Consider the following 18,937-nt stretch of genomic DNA (forward strand, 5'->3'; position numbering starts at 1 on the left):
CAAAAACGCATCCAATCATGCTGGTAGTTTAAGCAGGGCTGAAGTAATTAGCTTCACTTTAATTAAAGTCTTTTTTTCTCCTCCTGACTTTCTCGCAATCTCCTTCCCTCGCTCTCACCCCTTCTGTAATCATCGGAAAGACAAACGCATCCGGCGAAAAGTCTTGAATAGGGTGTGATATTCTGATGAGTTACATCACTGCAGACAAAATCTGCTCTTATCCTCTATGCGATTCAATTTCTAATCCCTTTTCACAAGAGCAGGCCATAACACAAGTCGTCTCCAGAATGCCTAATGAGGACTACGTAATCCTAATGGGGTGTTGTGTGCAGTTCAAGTACAGGCATGAAATAAAAGTTTTAAAAAATGCAAAATTAGGATGTTTTCTTTCATGATTTGTATCAATTTAAAAAAATTCAGACATCAAAAGCTTTGTGCAGTATATATACATTTTTTTTTTTTTTTTTGGAGTGCTTGCACAAACATATCCAATTCTTCTTATTCCAATGCTTTATTAATAGCTTCTTCAGACAATAAAAAGTAATGTTGCAAACTCTCACGGCAGTCTGTCTCATCCTCTCCGTCACCACAGTCGTCCTGACCGTTGCAGCGCAGGTTTAGAGGGATACATTTCTGTTTCCTGGTGCACTTGAACTGGCCTGACAGGCAGATGTATGTCTCTAGGAGGAAAAACGATAAGAAGGAGAGCAAAATCAAACAAAACGAAAACACACCAGAAACACATTTATTCACCACACTGAATACTCAATGTATTTTCCCCATTTGCCTATTATATTTACCCGTGGTGAGTCTGGGGCAATGCTGGTACTCTGCTCAATTTGTGACCAAGTATTTTTTTTTTTCAGTAAACCTCTTACTATTTGCTCTTCTGCCAGTTTATCTTTCATCATGCAGCTTTGGATTTTGTCATTAAGCCTCTTTAACTTCCTTCAGAGTCTAACTTCTAATATGACACCCATAGCAAAAGCACAAAATGACTAAAAGCATGTTTACTTTCAATCCTGCTCACTTTTGTTACCAGTGAGCCTCTTAACTTGGAACTTATATGATTTGAAATAAGAGGAAGTGTGTTTGTGTAAGTATCAATCTTTAGGTTACTATTCCATAATCAACTAGTTAATTGTTTTTATAATCAATCACATTAAGTCCCAATAAAACACACTGATGTTTGTGCTTTAACATCAACATGTGAAAAAGTGAAATATTTTTTCAGGTACTCCAGCAGAGTAAACTGTCAACTTACCACAGTTGGCCTCATCCGTGTTGTCGCCGCAGTCGTTCTCTCCGTCACAGATGAAGGGAGGAAGAGCACAGAGGCCTGTACCACACTGAAAACGCCCAGGCTGACATTTGAATTCCGCTGTTTAAAAATCAAGCATAACCCAGTGTGCAATTAGAAATAAAAATGGGACATATATTATAAAAGAGGTCAAAGCTCTGGCTGTAACAGGAAATAGAGAGAAAAATAACATGTTTTTGCCCCAGAGTTTATGCTTTTATGGTTTACAACTATAACATCCCACTTACGGCAATCAGGGGGCTCGTCTGAGCCATCCCCGCAGTCATCCACCGTGTCGCACTTCCACCAGAAAGGGATGCACTCATCTGTCCCACAGCGAAACTGTGTTGGAACAAAAGAGACAAAAAAAGAAGGGGAGTGGGTGAACATAATTTGAAGTCGACATGCATTCTCGACTGCCTGGTTAGACTTCTGCGTTCTTCAAAGCCAGAGTTAAAATCAATACCCAAACATTTCCTTCACCCTTCATGTCAGAAAAGAAAAGCCCATGAAAGTAAAGCAATTTGCCTTCAGGTGGAACAGTGTTGATCAGAACAGAGGAGCAAACAACATGATCACAGCAGGTGTGGACATGGTGGGGAAGGAGGAAGAAAGGAGCTGACCTGACTGGACGTGCAGTTGGAGAGGCAGGTTTTGTTGTCGGCAGCAAGGTAAAAGTTTGTGGGACAGGCACATTTGTGTTCCCCACCAGGGGAAAGAAGACATAAATGGCTGCATCCACCATTTGCAATCTGGCACTGGTGCTTGGGCACTGGACAGCAAAATACAAATACAAGTCAGAGCTCAAACGGTCTGACATCAGGCATGTTTTTCTTCCGGCTGAAGAAAAACAACAACTAAGGAACAAAACTGTTAGCTGGATGGAACAAACATGAGAGTCTGATGCACTATTTACCTTCAGGCTGCCGTAGTGAGTGGTAGACCTTGATTGATTTGATGGCTTGCCAGGAGTTGAGGAGCTCAATCGCTTGAGTGCCTGTAGTCTTGTGGGCACGTCGGAGTGACTTGGACTTCCCATCAGTCCAATACACAAAGTCCTCAAACAAAGTCAGTGCCATTACTCCTTGGATATGGTCATAGGACACTAAAAAAGGAAGTCATATGTTTAGTTCTCTGTCTGTGCAGGGTTAATATCATCCAAAAAACCTTTGGAGATTAAAGCAGTTCAACAGATTAAATAATAGATCTGTAAGGATTTTCAAAATAGAGTGTTTAGATAGTCAAATAATATTTTTTGATATTTTAAATTATAATAAAATACAGTGTCTTTCACTTTTCAGAATGTTGCAAAGACAATATTCATTAGTTTTATGTGGCAGATCAACGCAAAATTGTGAAGAGGAAATTTTACATGGTTTCCAAAATTTCCTAGAACCATCTCTGCATCAGATTTTCACTTTTACAGTCACTCATTTTTACTCAGTGTTTCTCTTCAAATCAGTTCACAGTAAAAAGTGGATGGAAAATATCTTCGAACATCTGTCTAACAATATAATTTGTCTAAACTTAATTTTAAAATTTTAAATGTGCAACTCATGTTATCGCACCGCTTTCTTTCTCACCTTTGCGTCTCTGGGTGCCATCCATGTTGGCAAACAGGATGTGGTTGTCATCTGCCCAGTACAGTCTCTTGTTGGTATAATCAATAGTGAGAGCAGTGGGGCTATAGATCTCTGTGTCAATGATAACCATTTGCCCCCGGCCGTCCATGCCTATACGCCCGATCTGAGCGGGCTCACAGCAGTCTACCCAGAACACATACCTAGTCACAAATATTGCAGAATTGAGAAAAGCTGCATGTCACTGTAGGCAACAATAAAATGGAGTATTGTTCAAAATAACAAGGCGATACAAGATACGGGTCAGATAAATCAATGGAGGTAAAAATGAACAATGTGAGTATACATGCTAGTAAAAAGGAAACAAAAATACTGAAAATAACAAATGCCTAAAGTTCACTGACTACAATGACACCACGTTACATAAAAAAGGAAATTCTCATTTCCACAGATTATGTGTGTAAGCGTGTCTAAGTAAACTATGACAAAAACTATGATTTGTCTTTTTTTAAAAAGTATGCATTTGAAAAACTTGCTTTAAGAACCATTCAAGAATCAGTCATTTTTAGGAATAAAATCCAGTTGTAAGCTATTGTAAGCTCTGTAGTTTTAATATTCTCACCCTGTCTGGGGATCCAGAGCAAGATCTGTGGGGTTCTTGAGACCAGAACTGATCAGGATGGTCGGGTAGAGGCCGTTCGCTTTTGACACTTCAAGTGTTTTCTTTTCTGCGTCACACCAGTACAGATTTTTTCCAATCCAATCCACTGCTAAAGCACTGGGCACCGCTGTCCTGTGGACAATCTGTTAAAACAGAAATCAAAAAGTTTGGTAAAAGTAGTTTGAAACACTAAAAAAAACGTTTAACTGATAAGCTATGCTCAGCAAAATACTTTTTTTCCTACTGCATTTTGGGCTCTCTTAACTTTTCAAACTGAATGGTTTTGAGAAGCTGTCATGTGCTGCCATGGTAACTGTTAAACACGAGTCTTGTGCATGACAAAAGGTTGTTGAGAATACTGCAAGGTGATGTAATGACCTAAGGCTGCAGACCAAAAGCCTTAGCTTTATTTTAATGTGCATTTGCATGCAGAACACTGTCAGAGATAAAAGCATGCTTCTAACACTAGTTTGTGAAGAAAAGGTCAGCCCTTCAAATATATTTACAAAGAAATGTGTTATGAAGCACGCGGGGTGTAGAGGTAGAGCGGTCGCCCCATATACAGAGGCTATTAGTCTCAACGCAGCAGTCTGGGGTTTGAGTCCCAACCCTGAGACCTTTGCTGTATTGTTGTCCTCCCCCTCTCTATTTCCTAACTAGTCTACTGCAAATAAAGGCTACCAGTACCATTAAAATATTTTAAAAAATGTGTAGTACAATAGAAATTTGCTCAGGATTAGGATCATTTCTGTTGAAAATGGTATTTTCGCAAAGCAGAAGGAGTTCACCTACAGTCATTACTTGATTAGTCTCATGGGGAGCAGAAGGGAGCAGTTTAATAAGGTCAAGCAGCAATGAGTGATGACTTTAAAATTAGACTCTACAATCAAAAGTCTTCCCTGCTGCAATGAAGAAAAGAGGTTTTCTTAGTAAAAGAAAAAATGGCGGTGGTCAGAGGGTTCCTGTTTCACTGATTGTATGGTAACTTTGTTCCTGTCAGTCTGACCCAGGGCAGCTATGGCTACAATGTAGCTTACCACCACTGGCATGTGATTTAGTGCACGAATGGGTGAAAGACTAACTGTAGTCTAAGAGCAGTGGGTTCCTCTGGACTGCATAAACACATTAGTTTTCCTCAAAATTAATGCGTTAAATTCCCAGCCTTAGTTTCTACATAAAATCCTTCTTCTTGTAGTAATCTAGGTTATCACTTGTTCAGAATAACTGCTCCACAAAAAAAATTGGAAAATGTCAACATTTGAATATGACTTTTCAAAAAATAAATATAAAATAGGATGTTGAGTGATCTGCATGTAAAAAGTGGAGCCGGTTAGACACTCCATTGTTTCCGCCATTTCAACGAAAAGATAGTAAGACCTTCAAAATACCTGCTTATGACCTCGTCACAATGTTAAAAAATCCAAAAGACAAAAACGAAAGGGATTTGCAGGGGTTTGCGAGATTCTTTGGCATACCTTGGGCTCTCCAGGAAGCATAAAGTATGAGCGTTGAAGACACTGTTTTTAGCATGCACCAACCTTCTGTGGCAAGGTCATGTTAGTTAATCATTGTGGCAGCATATCAAGGTCCTGTGTGGAGCATGAAGAAGTGCGGTGGCAGTTAAATATGAGCATATTTATAAACTAATTTACTTCATGGCAACAAATGCCACAAAAAAGAATTCCATGTCAGCAAAAATCTTTATTTTCCTTTAGAAACACAACTCTGTATCAAAATGATTACTTAAAAACGGAAATCACGGATGGACACAGGTAACGTTTACATAGCTAAATGGATTAAAACTAAATTATGTGGCAACGATGTGATTCAGAATGAAATAATGCGCTGAAGTCCAAGTGAAAAATGAAAAGAAAAATGTCCACTAACTATTTTTCTAATTAAATACCACTATCATTACCTTTGCAAATAAAATCCATACATCTTTTCAGTTTCATGCTTTTCCTCATATAGCAAACCTGTGCAAGTGGCTGCTCATGTCAGTAACTCTTTAATTAACCCGACGTCATAAGCTCATGGATCCGTGTTTCAGACAGTTTGCTAAGCGGTGTCAATGGCTCAGGCTGAAAACTGTGGATGTAAGAGAGCTAAATAAGCCTATTGCTCAGCACACAAAAGCTAATGAGATGTGGCACGGGGACCCAGAAAGTGTTATCCTAATGTCCCATCAGCTCTTCTATCTGGGCTTCGATCCCCTGACCTTACCCAACCTGGTGACAACACCTGAGAGCGCATTTGTAACACGATGCTTGCCACATTCATCTGACAGCCATTAGTTATCTTCGGAAGCACTCTATCTGAGCCATTAAGCAAGCAAGAAGCTCTTTCCTGAAGCAATAAAAAAAAAATCTATGATGTTGAAAGTGTAAAATATAAGACACCTATCTTTAGCTGAGCGGTGATAATGAGCTATTTCAACCACGTGTTGTTTCAAAAGCAGAAAATGTTTTTAAGCGGCAAAATCTGATAATTAGACTGAGCAAAAACAGAGCTGAGATGGGTGGGTAAACATTGAAGTGGGAGTAAGAGCAGGAAACGCAACGATTCGTCACCAAAGTGAAATAAGCAACATATGGTAGTCAGTCACAGCAGCAGTATCTCATCAGTTACCTTAAGGTCGCTCCCATTTAGGCGCATTCTGTTGATCTTTCGACCACTCGGCCTGGTTGAATCCACCCAGTAGATGAATTCCTTTTTGTAGTCAAAATCTAGGTGGATGATGTTGTAGAGGCCCTAGGAAATAGAAAACACACATTGCATGTTAAAGCATGTTAATATTTATCTGAATGAAAATGGGTCAAGCTAAGTTCCCTGTGGGAGGGTGAAAGCATTACGCTGTCACTCTGACTGCCACCATAAATATGCAACATTTGGTAATTAAACAGAAACACATTTATTTTCATCTGCTCAACCAAAAGGTGATTTCAATTTGCATTGCTAAAAAAAAAAAAAAAATTTATGTTCTTTTTATACGTGATATGTTTTGTGCAGCTCAAGCAGTATTGATTTTGGTGGATATCCCCATAGCTCTCAAGGCTTTCAGTAATACAAGCAATTTTAAAATTGACTGGAGAGCAAGCTGCAGTCCGATCAAAGGAGCAGAGTGACGTACCTTTCTTCAATGTTTAGCTCATAGGAGCTCGCTGTCAATCAGACAGCGCCGCACACCAAACAAGTGCCCCCACCCTGCTGTCTCACACTGTAGGAGCCTTGAACACATGTCAGACAATCTGACAGGTGCAATGAAATGTCTTCATCAGATCATCAACACTTTCATGGACAGGTCGCAAAGGGTCCGGAGGGAACATTTCTGTACTCTGCGTATCTGTTACAGAGATGAAATCCACCTTTCTCTTGTACTTCTAACATTGAACGGTATATTTTATTAATCTACCTGGAGGACGGCATGAAGAGGGATTGAGACCCTTTAACTGAGCTTGGATGTAAAAAGAAAACAAAAAAGACTGAAGTAATGTTTTTTTTCTATTTTTATCTCATTAAAATGATGCTACGGGTTAGATAATTTGCCTAAACCCATTCACATTTCATCACCTGACAACTAAAACCTTCAAGTTAAAGTGTAATTATTCACAGTTTTGAAAATGAGCTAATTTCTTCTCGAGTCTGTTCTAACCAGCTGACCTGTGACCAGGAAAAGCATCCTCAAGAGCTTTCTTACCCAGGCTGTTAGTTTAAGTGGACAGTCATGTTCTGGTATGTGTCAAGTTGTTTTAAATTTTCTGAACATGGATTGAATTGAGCACTGTGAGACGTCCAAAGCTCAACTTATTATTTTAAAACTGAACCCTTCTTTGAACCTATACACAACGACACCTGTTTCAGATCAGCTATATTTATAGTGAGAGAAAAACACTCACAGCTGGGCTCTCTTCACTAATTGGTCTTTAAAACGTTCCAATTAATATTAAAATTCTTTCAGTATTTTCATTGCTTTTATCAGCTTATTTTTGTGACTCTTGTTATTCAGAACCAAGTGTTTATTTCAAAGTGCTATATGAATAAAATTGACACTGGATTATGTTAGTGTACAGACCACTAGATGTGGAATGTTCTTAGAAAATGACAAAAACATGAAAGAGTTGAAAACTTATGAATATATTTTGACAATTTACAACACATTCATAGAAAAAAACCTGCAATATTTCAATACTGAACTTTATTGCCCAACCCAAACCCTGAAGCTGCATAATCATTCAATGTAATTTAATATTATTTTATTGCCTATTATATATTATTTTCCACAGAAATATCTCTTTTTTCAAAATGACCTGACCAGGGTGATCCCGCCTCTCCCCCGAAATGTCCTGCTGGAGATGGGCACCAGCACCGGCACCAGCACCAGCACTCCCACCCGCCCACCCGACCCCACTAAGGACAAAGATGTATAGAAAACGGATGGCTGGACGGATATATATATATAAAAAACTGAGAAGTAAGATGAATGTTTGTCTGATTTTTAAAAAATAAATTGTAATGACTTAAGCTTATTAGAGGTCAGGGGCTGAGTTAAGAGGTTAATTTGACTGTTTAGAAGGATGTAAGATACTTGTGAGGTGAGTTATGGTAAATTGCATCCTGACTTTTGTGATAATCAACAGTTAGATTCAAGTATAGCCCAGAGCAGCAGTGAGACCTGAAAATGATTGAAAAATCACTTCCAACGGTTTCTCCATTAAGCGAATTCGCCCCTCTGTTCTGCACTAAGCGAATTGCCCGCTTTCTTCCACACTTGTTTTTGGAGTTTGTTTTTCATAATGAACTGCACGGACTTAATTGAATAGATTTTTTTCTTCTTTTATTTAAGAGATGTATACACCATTTTTATTCATTTAAATCTGCTGGATGAATTACAGTGTCCTCGGCAGCTGCTGATACCCAGTTAGATATAAAATATACATTAGTCAACTTAAGTACAAAGACGTTAAAAAAAAAAGTCAAATGCAGTCGCACAACTTTATGCAAAGAATGTTCAATGATTCTCAAATGTAAGAAAGTAATCATTTTCTTTCTTAGGGGATGGATTTTTAAAAAATCCATCCTCTTTCACTCTTTCAGAGAAAGAGGATGCTTGTGCAACATTAGGTGAATTTATGCTGAGGCTTTTTACATTCTTTTAACAGGGGAGGCCAGTAAGTGTTAACAATTGTTACATTTTTTATCCAAATTTTTAAAATACATTTTTATTTTACCAGTCTTTGTGAAAACAGTCAGGCATGTTAACTAGTGTGCCTATTCTCTAACCTTGCAAATGTATTGCCATTAAAAAAATATCCAACAGGGCTTTACAGGGTGACATAACATGTCGCATTTGCAATTACAAAAACTGTCTGTGCAACAAATTATTGTGCTGATGCTGCACATGTCAGACAATGTTGTGACCAAAGTCTGCAGAAGTATTGTTGGTCTTGGAGCCGAGGCTGTGTGTGACAGATGGGAGCTGAATTATTTAGGAGTCAAATCTGCTTCCATTGTACAGTTTCTACAGGTCTCTCTGTATTCCTGTGAAGTGCATAACTTTAAATCACAGCACATCTTACAGGGGTGTATCCAGGAAGTTTTTAATAAGAGATAAATGGGGGCCACGGAACGTCACACAAAAATAAAAACCCAGGCAAGACACAGGGTTGTAATAAACTTTACAAAAGTAAGTGAATTTCCTTCAGCTAATTTTAGTGTCCGGTTTCTCAAAGTTCTCACACCATCAGATTCGTTAGTATCTGACATATAGCTTTCGTCTTCAGGAATTAAATCAAACAGGTGTAATTTATTGTATGTATGAAGTTTTTTATCTACAATGTTTAAAATACAGCTTAAAATATGCAGATGCTAAAGGGCACTACAACGCCCAATATTGAATAGATACAAATATTGCTAAGACACTCCCACATCTGCTAAGCTGGCAGACATACCTCAAAGCTTTTTACAAACACTGTGATTCTGAATAGGTTACCTGTTTTAAGATGGTGTAATTTGAACCATCCACGCTCAGTTTACGGATCTCATGGTGGTCTGCCATGATGAGAAAGGGCTCCTCTGCTGAAATACACAACGCATGGCATTAAGGGACTTGTACTGTCATGTGAGGAAATGCTTCAAATTGAGAAAACAACAATCAAGCTGACCTGATATAGCCTTGCATGTGTTTGGGTTGCGATCCACAGGCTCATAACCGTCCACACAGAGGCACCTGTAGGACCCATAGGTGTTGATGCAGCGCTGGCTACAAGGGAGGGTAGTGGAGCATTCATCAACATCCACACAAGTCTTCCCATCATCTTTCAGGTGGAAACCAGGCCAGCATTTACACTGATCATTAAAAAAAACAAAACATGAAAAACATAAAAAATATATTGCTTGGAGATATTGAAAAATATAATGAAAACATGTAAAAATGTAATGAAACTTAAATTAGGAAGAACTTAAAACTATCAGTGTTTTAAGCTCTGACTTATTTCTCTGTAACCTTCATGTGAAAAGAAAATTACTCTTCTATTATTTTCTGCTTTGCTATTTGACTACAAATTTAGTGGCCATTTAAATCTCCTTCCTCAAGCAGTAAATAAGGTAAAATTGGCTTTTTTATTCTTTCTTGGCTTTCCCTTTTTTTATTTAAGGTTTACTTTCAAGACAACATTCTACTCTGAAAGACATTTACTCTAAAGCCATCTGATAAGAACAAACCTAAGATGTTACAAAAATGTAAGTGATAAAATCACAAAGAAGCTTGTAGTTTTAGAAAACAAGCTAAGCTCGAAGGAAGATTTTTTATTTTATTTTATTTTGAAAACAAAAAAACATCTTAACCCCAAATCTCATTGAGTGTTTGCCTCAACATTCTTCAAAGTGAATCAAATGTGAAAGAGACTTTTAATCAGGCAAACTGGCACTTAAAACAGGAGGGAAAAAAACAAAACTTAATAAACCATGACCTACAAGTCAACATTAAATCTGTGTTATCCACCAAAAAATGTCGATTTCCCAACCATCCTGATCCATTAAATAATATTGAAAGGAAAAGTTATAATTATTTGCAAACTCATAAATGTGATCAACATAGTATAGTTCTGATGCAATCAAATTTTATATCCACTAAAACTTTCTGCCCTTCCAAAGAACGTATTGATGAACATCAGGCATTTTATCAAGGGAGTGTTTTCTGTTAAGTCATTTTAGTGAAAGAAAATGCTATTCAAATAGTTTCTTTAAGTGCTTTGAAGGGAACCAAATTGGTGGATCTATTAAACAATGACTCCCTATCATATTATTAGTTTGATTATATTTTATATTGTTTCTAATTGGTTTACCATTTATTAATCAATTTTTAACACTTAGGGGTATATCTGAAGATTTATTCTTGGTTTCTGACACACTCAGTTATTACGCAATAAATAGGACTATGGTTGAAATCTCTGGATGTGTCCTAAAATTTCTTCATGTGTGTCTGCCGGGTTGGCCTGAGGCATAAATTAATTTTGCAACTGCTTCAGGTCCTCTTCTAGCCCCAGGGCCCCAGGAGAAACTGAATTCAAACAGACCAGCTACCAGTCAGTTTTAGAATTTATTAAAAAAATTTTTTTATCTTAAACCTCCAGAGGCTTGAAAAAATCAGCTCCTTTATATATTGCTGACATGATACAGCAATAGACCTCGAATCGAACACTGAGGTGTTCCAATCTGAACCTTTTAATAGTCCCTCTCTCGTTTCAGGACCAGAAGATATTGATTTTCACAAACAGGAGCATCAAGGCTGTGGAATGTGCAGCCTTTATTTTTGTGGAGTTTGGATTTTGCGGATACTTCCAGAAAGAAACTGAAGGACTTTTTGTGTATACTTACTGAGTTGACTGCAATAAAAAAAAAACAGCTGAAAAGACATGGGTTATAAGTGACATGCAACCCTATCTCTTTTGCAGAATTTTAACACAACACATTACACCGGTGTTAAGATCTCAAAACAGTGTGTAAAATAAAAAGTGAACACATCTTCTCTTTACGCAAGTCGCTGTTTCATAGAGAAATCCGGCAAAGCAGGAAAGCTAACATACCACGTCATTAAATCCATGAAACAAGCACGCATACAGCTTTGGAAAACAATTAAGAGACCAGTTAAAATGATCAGTTTGTCTGATTTTACTTTTTATAAGCACTTGTTTGAGTAATATTCAGATTGTTCTTTTATCATATGAATTACTTACAACTTTCCTCTGAAATTCCAAGCAAAAATGTAGCATGTATTTGTGGAAAATGAGAAATGTTCAAATTAAAGAAAAAGATGCAATGCTTTCAGACCTCAAATAATAGAAGAAAAAACAAGTTCATGTTCATTTAGAAACAACAATACTAATGTTTGAAGAGTTCAGAAATCAATATTTGGTGGAATAACCATGAGGTTTTCTATGGGGTTTAAGTGCAGTGGTCTCTTAATTTTTTCCAGAGTTGCTTATGCCTACTGCTCCGTAGCTCAAAGATTCAATCTCACCTCAGTGACCAACTCAGTGACCAGTGCAAAACGAAAAAATAACTTAAGAGTGCTTGTATCAGCTGCTCTGCACCAACTGTAAATCCTCTTCTTATCCAGAGTTATAGCCTTGATGGCCTTTCTGCTGATCTCCCTGTTCAGGCCACAAATGGATGAGCTAAAGGTTCGCATTGATGTGCTCTTTGTCCAGATCTGCCTCAGTCGTGACAAGCTAGCAGCACTTTTTTTGTGCTTTCTGGCAATTTCTGAAGCAGTAAACACCAACCCGCAGAGGAACACAACAATAAAATTCAGGAATGAATGGTTAAAACTGCCACAATCTGACAACCAGGATGACCACCAAAACACTCCAGCGGTTGCGGCCTTGACCTGGAGCCAGCCCTCATATCAAAACGCCACTGTTGTGCTGCCAGAAGCAGAACAATGACATGGCAGAGAGAGGAAGCGAGGTGGATCAGACAGTTGTTGGCTTATCGTTAACCCACCCACCTCCACCTACAGGCTTTCAAGGTTACAAAGCGAGAGTGTACATTTATGTATAATAAATATATGCTCCAACCCATCTTTATCTGTTTAATGGTGTGCAAAGTAAGGCTTGATTTATTATCAGTCATTAATCATTCATGTCCACACCACTACTGATATGAGCCCCGCATCACACCTGCTAGTGAATTAGAAATGTTGCTGCTGCAGCTCAGCACTGCAGGTCAGGGAAGTTTTTTAATTAAAATTTTGCACTGTAGTGATTTACCTGACTATTGGAATGCAAGTCACACGGTAAAATGTTGAGATATATAATAGCTGTGTTGTGACTGAGCTGCTAGATTTCATATTATTAACAGATATTTATATCTTACCATGTTTACTTTTACTTAACCTGAGTTAGTTTGTTTAAGTATAGATGTGGATAGGTAATGTATTTTCAATCAGTGCCTTGCTAAAGTATTCACACCACTTGAACCTTTTCCTCTGACTTTTATTTGGACTTTATGTGAAGGACAGATAAACATTTGTTACATTTTCAGTTGGTGCAGTTCAGTTTCATGCTGCAAACGCACCAAACCTTGTTCACCTGTTCACCCTCACACCTGTGGCGGCGCTGCACCAAAAACCACTGAAGGACACAATATATAAAACCTCTAAAGAGGACACTGAGAGAGCCACTTCCTTTTCACAAAATAAAAACAAAAAAGGAGTTTTGTCAGATTTGAGTGGTTTTAGGATTTTTTTTTGTCGTTGATGGCCATCTCCAAAACAAACGTATTCATTTTGTTTGATTGTATTTATTTTCCAGTCCGCTTGACATTCACATGCAGTCAAACCACACAAGAAAGAGTTCACTTCAGCTGAATTCAGATTTGTTTTTAGGTGGACTAGAATTCCCTTTCTAGACTCCATCAGAGTTCGTTTGCTGATTAACACCTCACTAAATGAAATGGACTTTCTAGGCAAATGAAATAAAGCGAACTAATCGGGACTGGTGTGAATCCACCTTTGATGAAATTCACTGAGGTTTGTTGTTGTAGCATGATTAAATGTAAAACTGTTGAGGGGTGATGAATACTTTAGAAAGATATTGCCTAGCAGTGTTACAAGTTCTTTGTTGACTTACCTTGTAGCCCACAGTGAGATCCTGGCAGTCCTGTGTGCACCCACTGACTCTGCGGTTCAAACATTCATTCACATTGCAGTTCCTCTCATCTGATCCATCTCCACAGTCATCTTTCCCATCACACAGATTCCCCTGAGATATGCAGCGGCCATTGGAGCACATGAAGAAGGAGCCATTACACAAGCTTCCTGAAGAGAACAAAGAAAAACTATCATACCCAAAACAGCCTGTGATCACTCATGAAAGCTCATAAAAGTCACTGCCCTCACATTGGATAATAGCCAATAAATTAAACTCAGAAAGTCAGAGGCCTTTTTGTTTAATCCATATAAATCCGCCGGTTTCCTTGGCGAGTGACGCTGCTGGTGACACTGATGAAGAGATTCTTACAGAGAGCCAAACAGCAGCCTTACCTGCAGCAAGACATTTGAGGTTCAGCGGCAGTTCATCTGAGTGATCGGGACAGTCCGCATAGCCGTCACACTCCCACTGAGAGCTGAGAAGACAGCGGCCGTCCCCGCAGCGAAACTCCCCAGATCCACAGGAGCGATAGACTAAAAAAAGAAAGCGAGCCACTATCTCATCGCGTTGCACTCGGTCTTGTCAGTTTCAGAGCTTTCAGTTTGGTGGGAACCTTTGCAGAGTTAAGTGTCAATTATGTTAAACAGATTTACAGAAAAAAAGATTTGCATGACCACTGTTGATAGCATAATGAGGCACTATCAGAGTGTAAATGGAATCATTGCTGATCAACAAATCAAGCCATCTGGAGGTATAATGGCATTCACAGCTGCAGCAGCCAACATTTCAAGAATAAACATGCGCTTCCTTGGTCAGTCATCGTAAATCAAAGCAGCAACAGAGAATTCCCTCCATATGAGGTACTCCATAACAGTACGTGCCTAAATAAAACTCGGGTGTCAGCATGTTCACAAACATTGATACAAATGTGTCTCTTGTCAATGTATTGATAGTATACACTACCAGCTGCAAAACACAAGAAACATACAGTCTTCTCATTTTAGAAATATCAAAGGAGATTTTATTGAGTCAGTGCTGCCATTATTGAAAGTTGTTTTCTTTTATTTAGAACTTTAAAAAACTAAAGTTAGATCAGGTCAGAGACAGACTTGTAGAATTAAGACATTACTTACACAGAGCCTTTCTGACAACATGAGATAGACTAAAAGATTAAAGAGAAACAGGACACCGTCTGCCAGTCTAAATAAATTCAAGAAACGAAGAGATATTGTTTTTTCTCCCTACTAGATCTTGAATTATGTTTCTGTAATGCTCAATGAATTTTTATGGAAAGATTATTTGCAACTTTCTATTTTACATTAAGTTTATTTCAGTGTTACTTTTTATATTTACATAATGATGCGAGTGACCTTTGCAAATACTGATTTTAATATTTCAGTTTACAAATTAGAGTGAAGAGATTTTTCTCGAGTGTCGAATAATTTTTTATATACTTTTTTGTTAACTGAATGTGACTGGTCAGACACTTAGAGTATTTCATCAATGGAATGTGTTTATGGAGATCTGTAACTAAAGCATTACATTGGGTTCACATATTCTGTTGCACCTTCTGGGTTTGGCCTATTATTCTGCTTTTTCACATGTTCCAGTTATACATGTGCAAAGTTTGATTTGTTTTTCTTGTTAAATGAAATAACGGCATGAAAACTGATTTTTGTTTCATCTGTCAAAAACATTACATGCAATAACAGAAAGGACTATTTCCTAACTTAAAGAAACACAAAAGAAACAGAACTAATATAAATTCTGCAACAAAAGGGTAAAAGTGAATGAATGAATGAATAAGAAATAGATGCTTAAAACATTTAAGTCAAAATATAATCTACTCTCTGAGAAGTATATGATGATTTATGTCGAATTTGAGAAAAATTTGACAGAACTTTTAACTTCTACTTTTTAGCAGATGAAAAAAGAATAAGTTAAAGTTTTGGGATTGGTTGGATATTAAACAAACTGAACCAGAACATCAGTGGAACAACAAAAGAATACAGTGTGTGCTATGGATCTGAATTCGTTACGAGTCTGATCAGCCGGTCTGAAAAAACAGACTATCGTTGTAGAATGGATCTGTTATATTCTGTCTATTTAAAGTTCTCAGATATCTAATTATCCTGAGAACTTTAAGTAGGCAGGTTAAACCACCTGGGGATTATTTTAATAGCTCATCTGAAATTTTATTTTTTAGCACGGACAACCCTGATTTTGAGTCACACTTAAGTCATAAAGTGAAGGATTCAAGATTCAGGACACTAACAAAGGATTGTTGGGGACTGTTGTAGAGGAACGTAGCAGTTGTGGATGAAAGGCCAGATTTAGACGTTTCTGAACACTACATGGATTGTTACATTCAGAAATCTGTCCACCATTGCTGTTTAACAGCTCAACCTGCAGACTGCAATTTTCAAAAGAGCCATTTTCATTTATCACTGTTAAATATGAAGAACACGAGAGACCAAGATAAATCTACTTGCCACATTCCACGGACTCGTCAGATCCATCTCCACAGTCGTTATCATGGTCACAGACGAATCGCTGGGGGATGCACGCTTTGTTGTGGCACCGAAACGAGTTGTCATCACATGTGTTGTTTGGTGCTGATGGCCGAATGCATAAGTCAGTCTCTAATGAACAGATCAACTTTCTTTCCTGCTGTGGTGCAGGGAATGTGTACAAACTAGTGTTTTGCCTTTTATGCTTTTTCTAATTGTTGCTCCCCTGCTAAGTGGGTTTGAGTCAAAGAAGTAATAACTCTGGTTACGCCACTAAGTGATGGCTGTATTTGTGTAGAAGCCTCTAATTATCCAATTACCCACTAATTCTCTCTGTATGCATCCTTTTTGCACCGTGGCTTAAAATTTGTTTAATCTTTAAGAAATGAAATGTCATAAGAATAATAATGCTGCATTGAACTAAAAGGAGGAACCTCACCACAGCCAGCTGGAGAGAGTTCGTCGCTTCCATCAGGACAGTCCCTCTCACCATCACAAAGCCAACGTTTGGGAACGCAGGCATACGATCCAGGACAGCTGAATAACCCTGGAGCACAAGTTACTGTGCCTGAGAAGAAAACAAGACCACATCAACTACTTCTAAATACCAAAAGACCTGTTCTTCAAAGAAAAGAAACATGTTTTATTAGCACTTCTCGTAAAAACCTACAGAAAGCTTAAAAAGGTACATTATTTTTATTACTTTATCTTATCCCAACACACAAAAAAATCAATAATAATAATCTCCAAAAGCCAAGCTTGTATCTTAGAACCTTTAGTGACTGTATGAAAATTTCCAAGTTAGAGAGAAGCTGTTTCCAACAAAAATCACATGCTGCAAAATTATTATTGCATTTGCTGTTAAAACTCTTCACAATTCCCTTTTACTTTTACAACACTTAGTCTTTTATAATACTAACAAGGTTTTACATATTTACGTTTGTTATAGAGGGACAAGAAAAAAAAAGTTTTTTTTCTGGCATTGTTCCCAAACAAGCAGATGCAGCTTAATAGCTGTTAGGGAGATTTTGTGACTCAAAGATCCAATAAATGCTGTATTTCCCACAGTGATCTTTGAAGATTTCTATGTGGTTTCTTGCCATCCAGATGAGTGGGTTAAAGAAACTGGCCTCTTTTTCATGTTTCATGTTGTATTTATACGGTGACAAAGGAAAAAAACTGTGGATTATTCGTAATGTAAACTTTAAACACAAATGTGGCAGTATAATTATTTTTTGGTTGAACTAATTGATAAATGTACAGAGACTTGCAATTTTCTAAATTTAAATCATACTACTGCAATAACACATATGTTTTAAGGCTTTTTAAATGTATTTCAGTGAGAAGGAGGTGCATTGAACATGGCCAGCACTGTTTAACTTAATGATGATGTTTTTACATGTTTTACCTTCCTTAAAAATAAAACTAGTTGCATAAATTTGCAAAACAGATGATATACTATATACTAAATGTTTTTTACCTACAGTATATCCTCCTTTGAACCAACTGTAATTTTCTCGGTGCAGCAGTTCTTTGTTTAGTGCCAACAACATACTGACTGTGCTTTATGAATAATAATTATTTTGCGAATTCTGCACATCAGCAATATTAACCCCTTTTTCTTAGCACTGCCCTTAAAGGCAAATACTGACAGGGAGAAAAATTAGCTGCACTGAGAAACAAAGGTAAATACTGCAGTTCAATTAGGCATGTGCGCCTACAATGCCCATCATGCTTCTGACAAGAATTGTGCTTTTGGAGACCTCTGGACCATTTCATTAATATTTCCATGACACTCCATTACATTGAAATTACACCACCAATGTTCGCAGTGGTTTCTGTCTCTTTATCATGGCTGGTTTTGTTTTATTGTAGAATTCATTACACATACATCTCATTTGCCCACTGAAATAGCTATGCCTCTTGGGTCCTGGTGATGAAAAATCTATTTGCCTCAGTGCTCACTCGAATTATCAGAAATGCCTGCGGTCTCATTTGTTGCCTCATTAAGACCGTCTCATTTCCAGTTCTGCCTCTGGAATGCACGAAGCTGCAGCAAGCAACATGGCAGATGTGACCTTTTATGTTAGTAGCAGAGCCCTCATGACATCTGAAAGGGCACTAACCACAGATCTGCACACTCTCGTCGAGTCCGTCCTCGCAGTCGTTCTCCCCATCGCACAGCCACTGTTTGGCAATGCACTTGTTCTTGGAGCAAGCAAACTGGTTCCACAGGCAGGATGAGTCTGCGGAAGGTAGTGGAAGAAAATTCAGCACCATAAATCAAAAGGAAAAGGAAACAAAAATGGAAGGAAAATACTTTTGATCAAAACACAAGTGGGCTGGTTCTCATTTGCTGCTTAGTTTTATTGTTTGGCGCTAACAATTTTCTTATTAGTAGCAGCCGTTATCCAAAGAATTGCAAATGGAAGTTTTATTTCACCGTCTTCCAACTAAGAAATATTGGAGTTTATTGTGCTGGGAAAAGAAACAATTAAACAAAGTAGTGCCTTGAGTCTGCTAATTTTATCACACTGTAATAAAAAACAAATTTAAAAATATTTTTTTCCTGGAAAAAAATATTTTCCAGGAATTTTTTTTTTTTTTCCAGGAAAATATTTTTTCCTGGAAAAATATTTTCAGGAAATATTTTTCCTGAAAAATATTTCCTGAAATTTCAGTGTCATTTTATTTCATAGAATTACACGTTGCTCTACATTGGTACAAATTGCTTT

The 18,937-nt window shown here is 37.7% G+C and overlaps 1 protein-coding gene across 6 annotated transcripts in view; it reads right to left on the reverse strand.

Annotated features, from left to right (window-relative positions):
• lrp1bb (low density lipoprotein receptor-related protein 1Bb) overlaps positions 1-18,937 on the reverse strand; it is a 315,310-nt gene that overhangs the window by 45,102 nt on the left and 251,271 nt on the right. For 5 of the 6 annotated variants that reach the window (XM_008402891.3, XM_008402898.3, XM_008402863.3 and 2 more), the window contains 15 exons: positions 18,329-18,448; positions 16,642-16,770; positions 16,185-16,307; positions 14,085-14,225; positions 13,672-13,859; positions 9,703-9,886; positions 9,531-9,616; positions 6,170-6,292; positions 3,503-3,684; positions 2,884-3,083; positions 2,217-2,405; positions 1,924-2,072; positions 1,549-1,642; positions 1,265-1,381; positions 561-680 (listed from right to left, as the gene is read on the reverse strand). In XM_008402891.3, coding sequence (XP_008401113.2) covers positions 561-680; positions 1,265-1,381; positions 1,549-1,642; positions 1,924-2,072; positions 2,217-2,405; positions 2,884-3,083; positions 3,503-3,684; positions 6,170-6,292; positions 9,531-9,616; positions 9,703-9,886; positions 13,672-13,859; positions 14,085-14,225; positions 16,185-16,307; positions 16,642-16,770; positions 18,329-18,448 — 2,145 coding nt within the window. The remainder of the gene's footprint in view (positions 1-560; positions 681-1,264; positions 1,382-1,548; positions 1,643-1,923; positions 2,073-2,216; positions 2,406-2,883; positions 3,084-3,502; positions 3,685-6,169; positions 6,293-9,530; positions 9,617-9,702; positions 9,887-13,671; positions 13,860-14,084; positions 14,226-16,184; positions 16,308-16,641; positions 16,771-18,328; positions 18,449-18,937) is intronic. The other variant, XM_008402881.3, reaches the window with a different exon arrangement.

The sequence above is a fragment of the Poecilia reticulata genome, chromosome 2 (assembly GCF_904066995.2).
Source record: "Poecilia reticulata chromosome 2, P_reticulata-male-v2, whole genome shotgun sequence".
NCBI lineage: Eukaryota > Metazoa > Chordata > Actinopteri > Cyprinodontiformes > Poeciliidae > Poecilia > Poecilia reticulata.